Genomic DNA, 20,187 nt, shown 5'->3' on the forward strand with positions numbered 1-20,187 from the left:
CAGAAGGAAAAAAAAATCACTTTATGTTAGAAAATTATACAAAAGTGACTTCTGGAATTAACTTAGTACTTAAAATCAATTCATGTTTTATTTGACCCCAAGATTTGCAATGGCTTAACCCATAAAACCATGTGTTGTGCTTTGCCTTCTACCCTTTCAGAAAGCTTTCACAGTGTCATTGACTATTTTCACCAGCCCATATTTGTAACAAGATCTTTTATTTTTTTCCCTCATAAGTATTTAAGTTTCAATTTTCCATAGTCAAATCTATAGCACAGGGAAAGAAAAATGACAAAGAAGCTTGGCAACTCCTTTGATAACACAATGGAATATAAATAAAAGCTAAGCTGACAGTAAGTGGAGGAAAACTAATTTGGAGTTCAATTCAACTTTGCTACTTTTGACTTAACACTACTGAATATCCATATGATGATAGTGAAATAATGTTCTCATTAAACAACTGATTTTATTTGTAATTAGGGAGCATTTACATTGTATAAAGCAGAGTTCTAAAGAAAAGCCAAGATCTAACAGAATCTAACAGATTCTGTAAGCCCCACATAACTGACAAGTTCACAGGAACAAGTGCTACAATACACATTCGGTTTTGTCTGTGTGCTCAGGGGAACTAATCCAAACCTCCAAATGGCTAATTACTTATTAACATTATCTTTTAATTTGGGAGTAAGGGGTTAGAAGAGACTTGAGAAGAGGAACATATTTAAAAAAATATAAGCTTATTATTAAAAATGATCTACAATTTTTCTGATGTCTGTCTGGTTTACTCTAAAACTTTAATTTATTACAGTTTTTAAAAAATCACGGCAAAGGGCACCTGGGTGGCTCAGTCAGTTAAGCATCTGCCTTTGGCTCAGGTCATGATCCCAGGATCCTGGGATCTAGTCCTGCATCAGGCTCCCTGGTCAGGGTGGGGAGTCTGCTTCTCTCTCCCACTCTGCCTCTACCTCCTGCTCATGCTCTAATAAATAAAATATTTAAAAATAAAATAAAAATCACAGCAAAATATTAATATCATATGGAGATGTACCTGGATAGTAAATAAATAACAATATAAAGATGAACTTTTTAGTATCTGTGAGAAAAGAGCTATTAACTACGAGGTAAATTTAATTTTCCTTCGTATTTTCTAAAAATAGACTAAAGCTTTTTGTTTTTATTCCAGATACTTAACTTTATTCAGATGAGACAGAAGTAGCAAATATTTATCCTCATATCATACAAATATTACAAAGCCAATAAAGAAGGTTTGATTTTTTTTTTTTATAAATGAGTTTTCTACCTGGTAAGCCTTGTGACTGATGCCATATACTAATGGATTTGCTCTCATCCGTACATAAAGATAAGTGTAACTTATCCACTTCACTGCTTCTTCCACATTAGTAACTGTTCCCAGAGCAATCTACAAATAAAAAATTAAAAAAAAAATTAAACTAATGCATTAAAGTTGGATATAAACATTACATCAAAGGCCATTTTGTCAAAAATTAAGTTAAAATACATCATCATACCTTATTTAAAAGAAGGTAAGTATAATTACTGGACATGACACTTCTCCAATTAATTAAAAATAATTCCTGCCTCATTTAATTGAGAACAGTACACTGGAAATGGTAACTTCCAAAACGGAATTTACTCAATATTACGGCATCTGGAGATTATTTTTCCCTAAGTAGAGTTTAATTCTCTATAGCATTGAAAGGTAAATAATTTAAAAACACAATAATAACATATAAGATCTGTATAATAAAGAGAAAGCAATTATTAGAAATTGATATTAAACCAGAATTATGAGAAGTTTCCTTAAAAATATTTTCATTAACTACTAGATCTATAGGTAATCATTTACTTGGCATTCCGTAATTTGAAAATTCATGCAAGCTGTGAAACTTCATAGTTGTATAATTTTCCCTGAACATCTGGGTGAAAAATTAAATTTCTTAATACTTTAATCAGAGGTGGAAAGATGTTTTCTACCTAAATCATTATATATATATTAGGAAAAAGAAAGGAAGAATAAAGTTAACACTGAATATTAAAGAAAATAAAACTTGCACGTTTGTTTTATTCCTATAAATCCTGTAATTTTAGATTCTGTATAACTAATTTTGTGATATAAATGTGGATACTTGGCTAGTTGAAGATGAGATCTAGCGATATACAAAATATCATTATGCTGTTACATCATACTATTAGTTATTAAAAAAGAAAAATCACCAAAGTAAAAAATGACGAGGCAGATTCTGACTATTCACTTTAAATTTACATGAACTTAAAATAAGTCTGAGAAAGACAAATACTATATAAGGCCTCACTTGTACATGGATTCTGAAAACATCAGACTCAGAGAAACAGAGTAGAATGGTGGTTGCCAGGAGTTGAGGGTGGAGGAACTGGAGGAACTGACGTTGGTCAGAGGTATAAACTTTCAGTTAAAGATGAATAATTTGCGTTGTTTAATGTATAGTATGGTAACAACAGTTAATGATAGCTAATTAATAGTTAATAATACTGTATTGTATACTTGAAAGTTGCTATGGGAGTAGAGCTTTTAATGTTCTCATGAAAACAACAAAATCGTGATTATGTGACTATTAATACATTTACTAACTTTATTGTTACTATATAACCATATTCACATATCAAATCATCGCATTATAAACCTTAAAACTTATACAGTGTCATATGTCAATTAGATTTCCATAATTACATAAATTCATAAATTTATACTAATGCACTTTCAAATGACTAAGTCATCCTCAATATAGGAAAATATATACATTTCCTAAATGCAAATGAAAACTTTCTACAAAATGAAGAATAACAATACTAAAATATAACCAATAAGGGAGTTGTGCCACACTCCCCAAATATTTAAAAATGAGACAGTTAAAACATTTTCTAGTGTCTTGAGGTAAAGAAAACTAAAAACAGTTAAAAATCTGATAGTGTTTCTCATTTGCGATTCTACTATTTGACACCAAAAACTGTGTGGATTCTCTTATGACCTATAGGTATTTTAAAATACTATCACAGGACTCCTCCTAAGAGTAGAAAATTTTATAAAGGATAAGACAGCTTGCTATATTTTCAAAATCAGACTCAGTAAATTAACATTAATATATACTTATTGCTACTAATGATAAAATAAAGGAAAGGAGGAAGCAAGTATCAGAGTATGGATCAAGTCATTCGAGTCTTCTAAATGATCACCAAAAGAAACTAACAGACCACCCTGAAAAATGGATGTAAATTCATGATGGCACATCATATTTCTAGATTAATCTTTGAATGCCACCTAGTGACAAAGACAAAAATTTACTTGTAAATATCTGCTGTCACCTAGTGGCTACCTTAGTATAGGAGCCTTTTATTATAAACACAAGTATTTTTCAAATCTCTGCAATATATCCATTCATCTCAATAATCATATAGTAAGTCAGCAAGGAGTCAGTATTATGTAAAGCACAACGGATATGGGAATAATTAGAGCCTGATCCCTCGTCTCAAAAACTTGTTTCCTCATGCTGGTGAGAAACATGTAACTAATTATAAGATGACACACATGAAACCACCATCCACAGTGCCCAGTATATATTAAAAATTGATTTTAATTAAAAATACCTAATATATGAAACTTACAAAAAGGGTATCAAATAAACAGTGTAAGAGTTTTATGTTCTGTTAAGTACCCCAAATTTGGTAATTTTAGAAGACTCAATGTATCACTGTGTATCTAATTTATCTATTTAAACTTTAGTTTTTAAGGTTATGTTAATTGCTTACTTGTGTGTATGTGTTCTCTTAAAACTGGTTAAAATCATACAAAAATGAAATAAATAATCATGAGTATGTATGTGTGTGTGTATCTGTTAGTAAATATATGAAAAAAATTCATGTATTTATTCAGCTAGGATTTGCAAGCTGGCAGTAAGTATAAACAGGGCTGAGAATCAAGGGACTATCAGATAACAGTGAGTGATACAAATCATTTTAAATACCAGCTTGGCACAGACACTTATTAAATTTTCACAACAACCCAGGGATATTGTCTCTGGGAAAACCAGAGCTTTATAGGTGAAGGAAGCAGAACGAAAGCCTGTCTCAGGCACATGACACGGGCTGGAGAGTAACCAGAACCAGCACTGGGAAGGTTGGTTAGACTACGGAAACCTTAAATCCAAGGACAAGGTGTTTATACTCTGTCTTGGAGAGACAAGAAAAATGCCATATAGAATATGTATATGGTTACAGAAATATTAACATATTTTAAAGTATATACTACAGGAGGCCAACACAGAGTAGGTCCCCAGTAATGTCTGCTGAAGACATTTTAATAAGCCTCAAACATGCTTCAGTGTTTCTCTCAGTGCAAAATTAAGTGGCTTTTTACAGGTTTGGGACTTGTGACCTTTTGGCAAGAGCATTAGAAAATCAGCCCCATTAGGTATCAATCAGCAAATCTGTCTCACAAAAATGTTTGTATTAAAATGATTATTTAATATAATACTCTCTTCAGTTCTTCTAAACTAATGGTCAGGATAGATATTCATGTTATAAATGATATTAGCAGAGGCAAAATTCCTAATTTAACATGACCTTTATGTTGATCACTGCCACTGAATAGTTTTGCAAAGATCTGTGGAGTTTAAAGACTTAAAATTCCATTACTTAAAGAACACAGCACACTTTCATTTTATAAACTAATTTCACACTTGATTTCCTCAGATTACAAAATTTAATTTGATACTCAACTACAATTTAAGGGGGTTTGTTTTCCTTAACAAGAAAATTTACTTTAATTGGGAGCTAATCCAAGTAGACCAAAATATGAGAAAAAAGTTTTACCAATAGTCTGTACCTCACTATGTTAGCTAAAAATTTCAACGTATGTATTTCATTATTTGAATGCAATTTATGGCATTAAATGGAATTACAGTTATAGTTAGTTGGCATTTCTGAAGATGAGGTAAATCAATGGACTACAATTTATTTTTAATTTTTCAGGTCTTGACCAAATAGTTTTATTGGTAATATTTTACAGTCTGTAAAAAAGACCTCCTTGAGGACAAGACACTTACCTGGTGTCTTCCACACCATAACATCACCGCCACCTTGAGTTTACTTGACCATTTATAAAAAGCTATCAAGGATACTAATTATAAGTTTATGAAGATAGTATTCCTTGATACAGTTTACTAGAAAAACTGCACAAAAGGGAGCCTTTCTTTTTATTGTAAGCAGAGAAATTATGATGACCATTTTGGAAAATTAGTCCTGGTCTTAGAAGAAGGTAAATGGTGAGTATCAATGTCGAGAAATGTATTCACTATTAGCTAAACTACAGTATATATACGGCAACAAAAATCTGGCTATGGGGCGCCTGGGTGGCTCAGTGAGTTAAAGCCTCTGCCTTCTGCTCAGGTCATGGTCTCAGGGTCCTGGGATCAAGTCCTGCTTTGGGCTCTCTGCTCAGCAGGGAGCCTGCTTCCCCCTCTTTCTCTGTCTGCCTCTCTGCCTATTTGTGATCTCTGTCTGTCAAGTAATTAAAAAAAAAAAAATGTAGTATGTATGTAGTTAAATATATCTGAGTTTGAATACTAGTTCCAAAAATTAGTAGCTTTAGGACCAAAAATTAGTAGCTGAAGGTCTGAAGGTAATTAGTCACATACCTCTCCGCGGCAATTACGTCTACCTTGCAGGACATCTGGAAGGTCCTTAGTCCATTATTACTATTACCACCATTGTACAATAGACTATTTTATCAGAGATACTGTAGACCCAAGACCAAAGATCCAATTATTTAAGCCATGAAACCATAGCAGGTGATGGGGACTGAAATTGAGCTAGAATAACATTTTCTTTAGAATCAAAATTTATTTCCTAATCTTTTTTATTTTTTTCTAATTATGCTACTAGAGAACAGCAACTTTCATGACTTCTAACTTTCAACCAAATCTTCCAAACCTCTAATCTTCTGATCCCAGATCAGGTTTGCTGCCTTCATGAATAAAGCCTTTCCTAACAGCTTGTGATCAAAAATGTTTTCTTCCTTCTACTGAATGCTTCTACAGAAATTACCACTTTCCAACATTATTACATTGTATTTTTGTACCTTTTGCTCCCCGTTTGGACTATCTGCTCTTTAACAGAGGAGACTGCAAATAAATGTGTTTTGAATTGTAAATACTGAACAGAATGTAAGTGAAATTTTATAAGATTTTTAAGAAGTACCTCATATAAGACTTGTACACAACAATATTTGATTACAAATGTTTCTTCATTTCTTTGCCTATTTAACATGGCATTTACTTATTTATCTATTTAACACATATCCCATCTACTTTAAAAAATTATTTGAGTCCATTTTAAAGAAAGGAAAGAGTAGCAGGAAAGTGTTGAATGCCAGGGAAATAACTAAAAATGTCATGAAAACAGTGAAACTTCATTTGAATGTCTGACACACAGATTCTTAAATTAAGAATATTTATCCTCTTTACCAGTTAATATGTTACCTAGACTTCCAGAGTCTGCTATTTAAATCTTAACACAAAATGCCTATACACACAGGAAACAAATTATAATACTGTAGCTCAATTTAAGCAATTATATTCTGTATAACAAGTTTAAACAAATGACCTAATATAAAAGAGCTTTAAAAGCCTTAGAAAAACTTTAAAAAAATGTAACACAAATACAGGGGTGGTTACTGCTATTTCTGTTTCTCTAGTCTGTATAGCTTTGGTTCTGGCCTAGAACAAAATCTCACAGTTTAAAAGTACACTCTTTTAGCAACAAGTTCTTATCTGTGATCACCTGCGTCTCATACGGTTCTGAATTAACCAACAATATGGCCATTCAGCCTGTTGTGCCTTATGATTGTGGAACGGCATAGGCTGTCTTCCTAAATACTACAGAACTGCAACCAATTCGACCTTGTATTTATTTGGTCATTCTTTCAGCTGATGATCCTATTCCAATCTCGTATTCACTGAATCTTACCTCTGCATTTAGGTTATCCGCAAGGCTTTCCAGAAACTGACTCTCAATCGGGTTTTGTTGCGTGAGCAAGGTGAGGTAATGGCTAAGCTTGTCATGTGTTGTTATGATGATTCCTTCCCCAAATTTGTCAAACTGTGGCCTTCCAGCTCGACCGAATATCTGCATGACATCTAAAATTCCAAGGTCAACAAAGGAGCCTCTTTTGGCAGCATATATTTGTGTTCCCTAGATGAGGAAAAGTTAATAAGAATTTACATAAACACATGCAAATATAATCCTGATGAGCTGAATACTGAAATTAGGCAAATATGGCAAGATCTCAAAAGTGTACTTTAACTAATCCTTTCATCATCTGTGATAGAGTTAAATTTTCACAATATAAACTAGATTTTTTTTGGAGAAAATAATTCTGACCTTATATGAATAGCATTAGAGGTCAACGAAACAGCCAAATCGCAGTATTTTTCTAAACAAACCAAACCCCAGATTTAAGACACACACAAATCCACATAAGGTAAGCTATTACCTTAATAATAACGGCATGAGCAGGAAGATTGACACCCCAGGCTAGTGTCGCTGTGCAGACTAGAACTTTGATATGCCCATTAGAGAAAAGGTTTTCAACCAAATTTCTGTCCTGCCGAAGCATTCCTGCATGATGAATACTAAAACCATCTGGAAATAATTCTCGTACTTGCTTATTTCTTGACTTCTGCACCTACAGTAGATATTAATAGAACATAAAAGAGTATTACTTAGCATTTACAAGTAATTGCTATTTAGCATTTTTGTTCAATGAGTTTATCAAAGAAAGCATTAAATTACTTGTGTTTTAAGGTCTTACTAAGTCTTAGTATATAATATTCTGTATAAAATTATTAAAAATTATATTCTATATCTTAAAACACAAGTAATCCCCAACGTGACATAAAATTCAAGAGGAATGAAGTTAAAAGCAAGTATTTCTTTCGTTCAGACTTTCAACCAATCATTATTACTTGTTTTCTATCCTTCCAAAACTACTCTATTTAAAAAAGCATGAATCTAAGTTGCTCCCAACTCACTCAGAATAAAGGCCACAGTTGTTAAAATGCAAGAATCTATAGAAATTATTCTCATCCCCTAACCTCACAAACGAATGTTAGCTACTAGGGTTGACTTTTCTTCTAAGTCCCTTTTCTTTTATTTTCTTTAAGATTGTATTTATTTATTTGACACAGAGAGAGAAATCACAAGTAGGCAGAGAAGCAGGCAGAGAGAGGGGAAAGCAGGATCCCGATGAGCAGAGAACCCGATGTGGGGCTCAATCCCAGGACTCTAAGATCATGACCTGAGCCGAAGGCAGAGGCTTAATCCACTTAAGCCACCCAGACTCCCCACTAAATTCCTTTTCTGACAAGTCCACATCCACTCCACCAAGATCTTTACAACATACTTCCTGGAAGACTTTTCTCCCCTCTTAAGAGATGCCCATGATTCCCTAGTGCACGCACTCTTCCTCATTGCAATGGCCCAGTAAACCCAACTGAGTTCACCTAGAGGTGTGTCCTTGCTGATTTCTGACTAGCACTGACCATCTGTCTTAATTCTCCAACTTTACAATGCCCTGAATATATTAACTTTACTTCTGGTGTCTTTTCTTTGACCTGGCCTAAACTCAGATGTGGGATTTGATCCACTTATCTGCAATCCATATAAATGCTACAGCAGAGTATCTTTAAAAATTCACTGAGACTCACTAATACAATAGAGAAAATTCTCTGCAAAATTAAAGACTTTAGATTAACATAATGAAGTATTTAGGTAGTCAAAGCTCCTGTTTGGGGCGCCTGGGTGGCTCAGGTAGAGATTTTTTGGTTGTGGGATTCACTGAGCCAGGGGATCTGTGCTCATCAGGGAGTCTGCTTGAGATTCTGTCTCTTCTCCATGCCCCCCCTGCCCCGGTGCACACTCTCCCTCTCTCTCTAAAATAAATAAATCAATCTTTACAAAGTCTATTAAAAAAAAAAAAAGTTCCTGTTCGGACATTATGTACTGTGATTGCTTACTATTGCTCTAAAAATTTCATTATCAACATTTCTATAGTTTCTTTTGAAAGAGTTTTCCATAGGTTTTTTGTTTTTGTTTTTGTTTTTTGTTAAGTGCACTATACCGGCAGGGAGTAGGGCTTCAGGGGTCTGGGGTTCTAGAACAGACTTTATCACACTGACTATCCCTACAGTACTTAAAAATTTAAACTTCTAAGTTAATAATAATTAACTAAGTAAATTATCTAAGAAAACAGTTCTCTGTGACATCTACTGCAGCTATAAAATGGAAATAGTTTAGCAAACCACTCCATCTAGTGGCTGTCCAGGTAAATAGCAACTTACACATTTTAAACCTTTTTAGAGTCCTGTAAGAAATACACAGAAACAAAAAACGTTTTCTTCAAATTTCATGGGGAGTATATTCCTGTTTTATTTTTGTGCAGGGTGATTAGCCTGTTAGAAATCATTTTATGCATAGACCTTATGATTAACTACACTTGGGTCATCTTGCCTAAACTTCCATCTTTTCAGACAAGAGTTGCTACCTATCTTCTAAAAGCAGCTCTTACGAATATGTGATGATTTGGGATAAAGTTCACTGGAGGGTATTTGCTAGGATATAACAGAGTCCTTCATTGGCCAAGGGTAAGGAGAGGAGGTACATTTCACCTACTCAGTTTCTTCTCTCATGTTCATGAATAGACACTCAGAGCTAAAAGAACAAAACAAAATATTGCTTGGAAGATACACTCTATACAAATTATACTGCTTGGATTGCCATTTGTTTCAGGTGAATCCCCCCTGCAGGGGAATGTCTTGATGTGCTTGTTACTGATTCCTTAGTCAAGCTCCATTTGGGGAAGGCCTTGGTTTGTGGCACCAATGAGACAACATGAGCTGAAGGCAGGAAATATTTAACTGTGGGGAAGAATACTCCCGTAATGTGGCAGGCAGATACTGGAGTAGTGTCATAGTACTTCCCACTCTGGCCAAGTGAGTTCAACCAGCTTCCGGACCACCATCTGGGTAATCCTTCTGGTCTCTGTGTGGAATATAGAGGCCCCAGGGGTCATTTTTCTTTCGTCTCTATTCTTACCAATATCCTGCTCATTGCTTCTTAATTGGTTTAGGAGAGACCTGAAGTGACAACGATCCTAAAATAAGTCTGGGTTGCTCATTCTTAACTTTGAATCTGTGTCTGCCGCTTGTGGTGTAGGCTAGTTCATTGTACAAATAAACTAGAATCCCTAGGAACCAGGCCCAGAGATACGCACTTTTAAAAATCTTCTTTTAAAAATCATACAGAAAAATTTTATTGTTTTTCCATTTTTTGTGTTTGGTTCTATGAATTTTAACATATGTTCAATTTGTGTAATGACCACCACAATCAGGATATGGAATTGTTCCTCTACCCTAAAAAATTTCCTGTTTCATTCCTTCAGAGTTAAACCCTCCCCACCCACGACCCCGGGCTATCAATGACCTGTTCTCCATCCTTATAGTTTCTTGACTTCAAGACTGTGATAGAAATTGAATAAAACAGTATATAAGCCTTTGAGGCTAGTTTCTTTTACTCAGTTTCATGCCTCTGAGATTCACCTAAGTTGTACTGATAGTTCATTCTTTTTTATGGCTCAGTAGTATTCTATGGTATGGATGGATATTTTGTTAATTCAGTCACCCACTGAAGGATTTTTGAGTTGTTTCCGTTCTGGGCAATCATGACTACAAGCCTCTATGGATATCCATGTGAAGTTTCTGTGTGTGTGTGTGTGTAAGAGAATGTATTTTAATTTTTCTAAAGTAGATACCAGGACTGTGATTGCTGGTCATATGGTAAATATGGTCATATGGTAAATACATTTTTAACTTTATGAAAACTGCCAGACTATTTTCAGAGTGGCTGTATGATATGCATTTTCATCACCAATATATCAGAATTCCAGTTACCTCCCTTGACTGTCTGCACTTGAGACTGTCATTATTTTTTATTTTAGTCACTGTAAGAGGTAAGTAGTGGTATCCCACTGTGGTTTTAATCTGCATTTTCCTAATGACTAATGATATGAAACATGTTTTCGTGTTCTTAGATATACATTTCTAATCAGCTCCTCAAGTTATTCTGATAGACACAAAAATGTAAGGACCATAGTTCCTTAACAGGAAGATACCCAGACTGATTATTTTTATCCATCTATGTACAAGATAGCTGTATAATTTGACCATATAACTCTATTTAGTGCTATACAACTTTGCATTATTATGCTAAATTATTTACATTCCTAAGAAAAATATCTTCTAACAAATTTAGAAAACAGGACAGTGATCTAAAAAGGCACTCTAACGGGCCAAAGAGAGGACAATTTAAGTAAGAAATAACTGTTTATCATATAGTAGATCCTAGACATACACAGAAATTAAAGACAAAACCTGAGCTTTTGAGTGATTTGCAGAATGGAAAGAAAGACTTCTATAAAATACGCTTTTTTTATTATGTTATGTTAGTCACCATACAGTACTTCATTGGTTTTTGATCTAGTGTTCCATGATTCATTATTTGTGTATGACACGATATGTTTCTAACAGAGGTAAATGGACAAAGCTGGACAAAGGGCAGGGGTGCACTGTGGTTTGTGTATGTCCCACTAACACATGGCAGAGTTCTTTCTGCCCAGCTGGTACTTCCTGCCCATTTCTGGAATGAATGAATCAATGACCTGCTAGTCTCATCAAAGCAGTCCTTACAGAAAATGTGAAATGTGGGTCTCGAAGGACAAGTGCTATATTAAGTGAGGGACAGGAGGCGGCAGGGTAAACAAGCACCAAGGCCGGAAGTAGCAAAGAATACCGTGTGTTTGAGAGTTATGTTCAGGAGGTACTGGGTGGATGCATAAAGGGGTGCTGTAAAGGACGGCCAGGGACTAGAAAGGGGGATGAGGTCATGCTTTAGATGGTCTCAAGCACAGGTGGGAAGGGGTCACGTAAAGTTCCTAAGCGGTAGTAGATTTGTCGTTGGGCTAAGACCAGAGGCTGGATGAGCAGCTACGGGGCTAACAAGAGGCCCGTGAGAAGATGGAGACAGGAAACAGACACACCACATAAAGTCAAGGTGGGAGTAGGCTATACAGTAAGGAAGTCGGGGTGACTGCCTGCGAAGGCAGGTATGAGGGGAAGGAAAGAGTTAGGGCTCTCCCTAGCTTATCCATGGATGCCTTGATGAACTAAATATGTCATGGGGAAAACAGGATCGGGAGAGCCAATGCTTGTGCCGTGGAAGGCAGGCAGAAGATTCCGTTTGGGACATGAGTCTGAGGACACCCATTATAAAGATTTTGGCTTTTACTCTGAATAAAGTGGAAAAGTCCACTGCAGGTTTCTGAGCAGGAGAGAGAGAGAGAGACAGAGGGGAGACCAGTTCGGTTTATTACTCTAGCACAGTGTTCCAACAGAGATGTGACAGTAGACTGAACCAGGTGTAAAACATCTAAATAAAATAATTAATCACTCTAAACTAACACACACCTGCAACTTCATATATGTATCCTCCTTATCTTGTCTTTCATAAACAACATAGGAAAAATAAAAACTAAAACTGCATAAGTCTAAAAACTAATGGAAACATCACACATCAAACTTACAGGACAGAGTAAAAGCATGCTCTCAGAAAATATCATACCTGAAATATTTCACTAAATAAAAATATAATAAGTGAATTAACATCTAACTCATGAGTTATTGTTTTGTTTTTTATTTATTTTCTTATTATGTTCAGTTATCCAGCATACAGTACATCACTAGTTTTTGATGTAGCGTTCAACAATTCATTAGTTGCATAAAACACCCAGTTCTCATCACAGCATGTGCCCTCCTTAATACCGATCACCTGGCCACCCCATAAAGAAAGTATAATAAAACAAAAACCAAAATAAATAAATAAATAAATAAAAGAAAGAAAGAGCAGATATCCTAATAAAGTTAAAATAGAATCTGATGGTTTAAAATCTGTGAAATGGATAAGTAAACACAAAACCTCTTACTTTAAAAAGAAAAAAATAAAAATCACCAATGGCTATTGCTGGCAAGAAAGGGAGTTGGCAAACTATGTGCCAACTGTCTGTTTTGTACATAAAGTTTTATTGGAACATGGCCATATTAATTTGTTTACATATTGTCTGTGGCTGCTTCTGAGCTACTGTTAAGTAATTGTGACAGACACCATATGTCCACAGGCTTAAAATATTTACTATGTAGCTTTAAGTAAAAGGACATAGATAGTCGTACACAAGCTCAATGGCACAAGCACAAAGACTCAAAATCAGTAATGTAAAAAAAAAAAATGTTCAGAAATATATCAGAGTTTAAAATAATCAGAAAAGAGTACTTTGTAAAATTCAGTATATACCATTTAAAGAACTGTTTGGGATGGATGGCTTTATAGAAAATATGCTATAACATTTATCCTAGAAGTGTTGGAAGTTATAAAATAATAAAAGCAATGGAGGAAAATTTAAAAGCTATCCAACATCTGGGCTTTCAAACTTTGTTAAAGACAAATTAATTTTAATACTATTAAAGGCCCTAGAACACAGAAACAGAAGTGAAGCCTCAAAATTAATCTTACAGAAGCAGTGAAACAGCACTGATATTAAAACTTGATAAAGAAGCAGAAAACAGAATATCAGAGAAACCTCCCTTATGAATATCAATTGAAATAGTAAAGAACTTTAGAAAACAGAATTCACCAATGCATTAAAATAATACACCACAACTAAGTACAATTTAACCTCAAAATTCAAGGGCATTATACTTAAATTTATATGAATATATTCAAGAAATGAAATGACATGCTTTGATTTTTGAGATGGGAAAACTTGACTTGGTAAAAATGCCAGTTCTCACTAACTTAACCAAGGCACTAACTCAACTAAAACATGAAAATGATTCCTTGGAGGTTATACTCAACTTCACCCTGAAAAGTAAACCTGTATATTTAGTCAGGAAAAATTCTAAACTTGAAGAATAATCAAGTATTAAAAATATTATAGTAACAGATTAAGAAAACAGTTTGATACCAAAGAGGAAATAGTAAGATCAATGAAAAGATAAGAAAGTTCAAAAATTGGTTCAGGCAAATATGAGCATTCTGTGTTATATCAAAATTTAAAATCAATAGAAGAAATGGAATATTCAGGAAAATATTCCATGTAGTCCATTACTACATGGAATAGATTCCAGACAGATCAAAGGTTTAATAATAAAAATGAAATTAAATTTAAAAAGGCTGGAGGAAATTATGGATAAAATAGGTATGGTCTTTATAAGTAAGACAAAGCCCAAAGACTATAAATAAATTGATAAAAAATTTACACAAGGTAAAATATTTGTAAATGAAGAAAATCCAAAAGTTAGCTAAGAAAAAAACATTTATAACACATATGAGAATACATGCAATTTAATATAAATACAATGGACCACAGATATGAATAAGCAAATTATAGAAAAAGATTCCAAGTGGCCAATATGGAAATGCTCAGCTTCGCTCAAAGAAATGTCAGTCAAAAAAATAATGAAGTATCATTTTTTTAAACTTAAAAACTTTCACAATGCTCAGCATAAAGTCATGTGGGAGGAAGTTAACCGTGTTCAAGGAAATGTAAATTGGAACAAACTCCCTAATGGGCGATTTGAGACCATTTACCAAAATTTTAAATGCAGGCGACATGTTGATGTATAAATTTCACTGCTAGGGATTTTCCCAATGGACATCACTGCAACTGCCAAGAGTATGAGCAAAAATGTTTACTATAGCACTGTTTACATTAAAAATAATTGGAAACAACAAAAGTGTCCATCAAGACGGGACTGGGTAAATGAATTAAGACAGTATGCACATTACGGCATACTATGTAGTTGTTATGAGAATGAATTAGATCTTTCTGTGTTGATCTGAAAACATCTCCACTATGTATTATTCCAAGAGACATGAAAGTATGTATAACATGATCAAATCTGTTTACACTGAAACATACATGCAAATACATACAATGAGTAGTTGCATTCAGTCTTTCCTTTAAAAAAAGCTTTTTAAACAGGTATTTCTTTTAGAGAAATGAATAGAGAAGAGATGGGTAAGATCATGAGTTATGGAGCTAAACTTTTTTTTTTAAAGATTTTATTTATTTATTTGACAGAGATCACGAGTAGGCAGAGAAGCAGGCAGAGAGAGAGAAGTACAATCAAATTTTTTTTAAAGATTTCATTTATTTATTTGACAGACAGAGATCACAAGTAGGCAGAGAGGCAGGCAGAGACAGAGAGGAGGAAGCAGGCTCCCCACTGAGCAGAGAGCCCCTTGTGGGGCTTGATCCCAGGGCCCTGAGATCATGACCTAAGCCGAAGGCAGAGGCTTTAATGCACTGAGCCACCCAGGCGCCCCAGAGCTAAACTTTTTTTATTACAAGTATTACTACAGGTGACTGCTACTTTCTGAAGTATCAAAACCATCACTGCATTTCCATCTGGTTTCCCAGGGGGAGCACTACCTGGAGTCCAGGCTTTGCTATCCTCTGAATAACTGCAGAGATATAATTCATCTTGTTCACATTCTCTGAATGGAGCATTGGATTCTCAAAGAAGCTACTCGAGATCTAATACCATATTAACTGGATAAGTGTTTCTACACATGGAAATATAGCACAAAAGAAGAGGAGCTGTGAGAAGGTAAAGGAATTCAGATGTGTAGTTAGAATTGTTTAAGCTTGCTTTCCTCTGACTTTATATTTCCACTTTTCACAAGTGAACTTCCCATAAAGGGCTTTATAGTCAGTAAGAGTAGAATGGAATGGACAACTATTAGGGTAATCTGTTAGCACACAGAGGGCACTATATTCTCTTCCCTCAGTGAAATCAAGCAGGACTTCCTTCTATGACCTTACATATCTTTCTCCTACCCATTATATGGAAAAAACAGTGTGAATACTTTTAAAAATGAGTAAGGTTATTGATGTAGTATCCCATAATTCATTGCTTGTGTATAATACCCCGTGGTCCATGCAAAACTATTGATGTACTTAAGGTGACTAACATTTAAAAAAAAAAAAAAAAGGTAAAAAAATAAATAAGGTTAAAATGTAACCACTTCCCAAAGTTGACTTCCAAAGTAACACAAATACGGGAATTAAAACTATAATTGGAAAAAAAAAAAAGCTAACAAAAAGCAATTGAGGTTATTAAAGGAAAACAAATTTGTTTTTCCAATAAGACCAAAAATATACAGAAGCAACACAAAAATCTCAGTTGAGATGCAAGCCCTCAATGAAAAAGCATGATAGAAATTGCATAACTAATTTACAGTGACCTTTGTAAGCCTTCTGAGGTAATTTATCTTGATAAGATATGCTTTAATGTGGATAATATCAAATCCATTAGGCAGGAATAACTTAACTGCCATTATAAAAACTACAATTTAACCAGGAGGCAAATATCTTTCTCCGAATGATGCCATTCTTTCTCACAATCATTAGTGAGTATGCATTATTAATGTTAAAAAAATTTATAAAATCTTCATCTTTGGTAAGTGCTACTTTTATCATCCAATGTTAGTACGATAATCAGCATGAGAAAGTGGACCTGCTTATTTAAGAACATAAACCAATAACTGGCTTCTCTTTTGGGAAAGGAGTTCAGAAATCGAAGGAAAAATATGCAATTCTCCCTCACCTTTCTCTCTCTTTCAAAGCTCTTATTCCACTTTAAACATTATTCTTTGAGACATCTAAATTGGTTTTCTGACATCTATACCAAGGCATGTAATACTCTGTCCTCCACGAGGCTGTCAGAAGGAAATCCATCATCCTTCCCATCCCTGTTCTTCAGGATAAGGTCCATTAGTCATCTCTTCACTAAATCAACTAACCAAAACTATGATCAGAATTTCTGAGGATCATGTTAAAAATTTTAGGGCTTTATTTCAGATTCTGATTCTGTTAACTGGCATAGGAACAGGTAATGGGAAACCAATTCTCTATTATAACAAAGTTCCCATAATTATTGGCATTTCTTTGCTCTTGACTCACTTCCTTACCTTCTCTATTATGGGGTAGGGAATTCTTTGATCTACTCTTTGGAACTGCCACACAATGATCAACAAACTTTATTAACCTCTTCTATGACCTCGCCTTAACTGAAACTTGACTCTCCTTGTATGGACTGTTTCCCATCCATTCCCTCTCCAGTGGTGAAGGAGGATATCTATCTTCCTCATCACCATTTCCAGTCAATTATGTAGTCATTTTTTGTAAAAACTCCAGCTCTTTTAAGGTTCAGTTCATCTGACTACGTCACCTGTCATTTAATCCTATCCAATGAACTTGACACCTATGGCTCATAGTCTGTCTCTCCATCCCAATTCCTGTCATCATCCTAGGTGACAGTATTTTCCGTGTCGACATCCAAAACACTCACTCTTCCATTCCCTGACACCCTCATTTCCAATTCAGCCTTATCAACTATTATTTCTAGTCTTTGTCATCAACTCATAACTGTACCACTTCCAAAATTACTAGTACAAACATCTCAATTTCTGATTAAAGTTTGCTCAAACAATTCTTTAAAGTCCATTCTTTATCATCAATGATATTTTGAGATCACAATTCCTCTATTTTCTTTCCATTCATCAGCAGCACCTGCTTCTACTCCTCTGCCCAGTCCTTCCTCTTCCTCTTTCTCTGGCTTAAAGGGCAAAGCCCATTGCTTTTAAAACAAATACCAAATCTATAATATGAATATAAAAGTACTCAAGATCCAGCCTTCCCCTATAACATTAGACTCATCTTATGCCACAAGCAATTTCCTTCTGACAGTCACATGGAAGACAGAGAAAAAACATTTTCTTTGTTTTAGTTATCTTTTTAAAAAAAGATCTATTTATTTGAGAGAGAGCAGGCACAAGCAGGCGTAGGGGAAGAGGGAGAGGGAGAGAGAATCTTATGCAGACTCCCACTGAGCACAGAGCCTGATTTCTCGACCCTGAGATCATGACCTGAGCTGAAATCAAGAGTTGGATGCTTAACCAACTGAGCCATCCAGGTGCCCCTATGTTTTAGTCATTTTGACTTTTATCCACTTCCTTCAATGTGCTACTGCTTTTCTGGTGTCAGAGCCTTTAGCTAGAACATTCTTCTGCTGTTCTTTCCTTTCCTAACCTTCAAATCTCAGCTTCAGTTTCACTTTCCTTGCTAAGCCTTCTCTACCACCGTCAGTCTAAATCAGATCCTTTCATTTTATTTTCCCTTAGCAACTTTGTCCCTCTTTATTCTTTATTACAAATGAAATTAAATTATTTAATTAGTTGATTAATCATTCTGTCCTTTCAGAAAACACAAGCTCCATAAGAGTAAAGGGATAGATACTCTCAATATATTTCCATTCTCAATTAAAGCAAAGAGTATTAATCACTTCCAAATCCCAGTTCCTTCTATGAGCCTTCCTATATTGTATAGGCCAGAAAGTAAAAACGCTATTTCTAAGATTTGCTGTAGGCCAGGTACTGGATGCAAAGATCAATTCTGCTAACAACATGCACTTGCACAAGATCTGGATAGTGGAAGTTAAGAGGAAACCTTCTTTCTGCTATCATCTTTTGGTTGTAAATAAGACCTTGGAGAAAAGAGGGTTGAAGTTATAACAGAAGTATCATACATTCAAAATTTAGCGTGTTCACAAGTGTTGGAAAGACATGTATAGTTGCAGCCGTGGTTTCTCAACCGCTGGGTCACCATCGAAGTAGCTGGGTCTTAAATTCAACAGTTCCAGTGGTAGCCCCCTAACTTCTACTTCCTCAATCTTACCAACATTAGTAAGTGCCTAATTTCTTGTATAAGATTCTTCTCTATTTAAAATGTACTAGAGTGGTTTGTTTCCTTTACTGTATCTTGACTGATATATGTCTTCTTCAATCCACTCCAAACAGGCTGACAGCAGAGGTTCCTTAGTTGTTATCTAGAGATCTACCAGAGAGACTGGTAACTAGTTTACATTCAGTAAATATTCACTGAGTGATCATCACTAAAAATGGTTTGAGGCTTATGGGTATATAATCAATTCACAGACTAACCTAATTCCCCCAACCAATTTTCATGTGTTGTTCTGGCTGCGCTAATTACTCACTTTAGCTTAGGAGAAAGGAAATACCAGGTGCTCTGTCCATGTTATACCCCTTGAAAGAGGGTAACATAGGTAACCTTGATATTACTACAATCCAATTATAGAGAAAGAATTTACTATTCCAGAGACAGCACCTTAATTAGCAAAAGAGAAATCTCTTCTAAATTTGCATTCTTTATATCCATTATATCCATTTGGCCATAAAAGCTGAAATAATGTTTAAAAAAATCACACTGTGAAATGTGGTTTTGATCTTTAAATTTTATCAGTATAAATCTCTGTATCTCTTGGGATTTAATAACTGTACTTATTTAATCTGCATGTCTTTCGAGTGCTTTTAAAGTATTTTCATATGAGAGAACAACAGTATTCCAATTAACACAGTTTCCAAAACAGCATGGATCCTTAAAAAGATACATACATTTGTTATAAAAATTTTACTCTATGCTTCTAAAATACATCTTTAAGCATAAGAACAAAATTTGCTACAATTAAAATTTACTTAAAGGTGATGATGAAAGAAATAAGAATAAGATTCCAATGTCAATATCTGTGTCTCTTAAGAAGCGTCTCCTCTATTTTCAAAGTTGGCCATATATTAGAGTTGACTGAAATGAACACCTGGCTCAAGGGATTTTCCACTGTGTGTTGGAAAAAGAGTCCTACTTTTCAGCACTTGAATTCTGGTCATATAACTTGTCTCTTCTTCCACAATCTTCAATAGCTCCTCACTGCATATAAAGTCCAAGTGCTGAAGCAAATGATTTAAGGTCCTCCACATTCTGACCAAAATCTATATGCCAGGCCTTTCATGCATATCACACCCAAGTGAAAAGAGAAGACTCTCATTGTCCAACCCCGTGGTTTCCTTTGTTCATGTTCCTTTTCTTCTTCCCTTGGAATGCCCTTTACCTTTGTAGCTGCATTTTGAGATACAAGATCACTGGTTTGAATTAATCTACTTCTCTTTTGT

General features: G+C 34.7%; 1 protein-coding gene across 2 annotated transcripts in view; it reads right to left on the reverse strand.

Annotated features, from left to right (window-relative positions):
• The window catches only part of ASCC3 (activating signal cointegrator 1 complex subunit 3), a 336,070-nt gene that overhangs the window by 134,305 nt on the left and 181,578 nt on the right, over window positions 1-20,187 (reverse strand). For both annotated transcript variants that reach the window (XM_045084262.1, XM_004767092.3), the window contains exons 15-17: window positions 7,547-7,738; window positions 7,021-7,245; window positions 1,301-1,420 (exon numbers count right to left, since the gene is read on the reverse strand). In XM_045084262.1, the coding sequence (XP_044940197.1) occupies window positions 1,301-1,420; window positions 7,021-7,245; window positions 7,547-7,738 (537 nt within the window). The remainder of the gene's footprint in view (window positions 1-1,300; window positions 1,421-7,020; window positions 7,246-7,546; window positions 7,739-20,187) is intronic.

This window comes from Mustela putorius, unplaced genomic scaffold, assembly GCF_011764305.1.
Source record: "Mustela putorius furo isolate JIRA1106 unplaced genomic scaffold, ASM1176430v1.1 tig00000759_pilon_pilon_pilon, whole genome shotgun sequence".
NCBI lineage: Eukaryota > Metazoa > Chordata > Mammalia > Carnivora > Mustelidae > Mustela > Mustela putorius.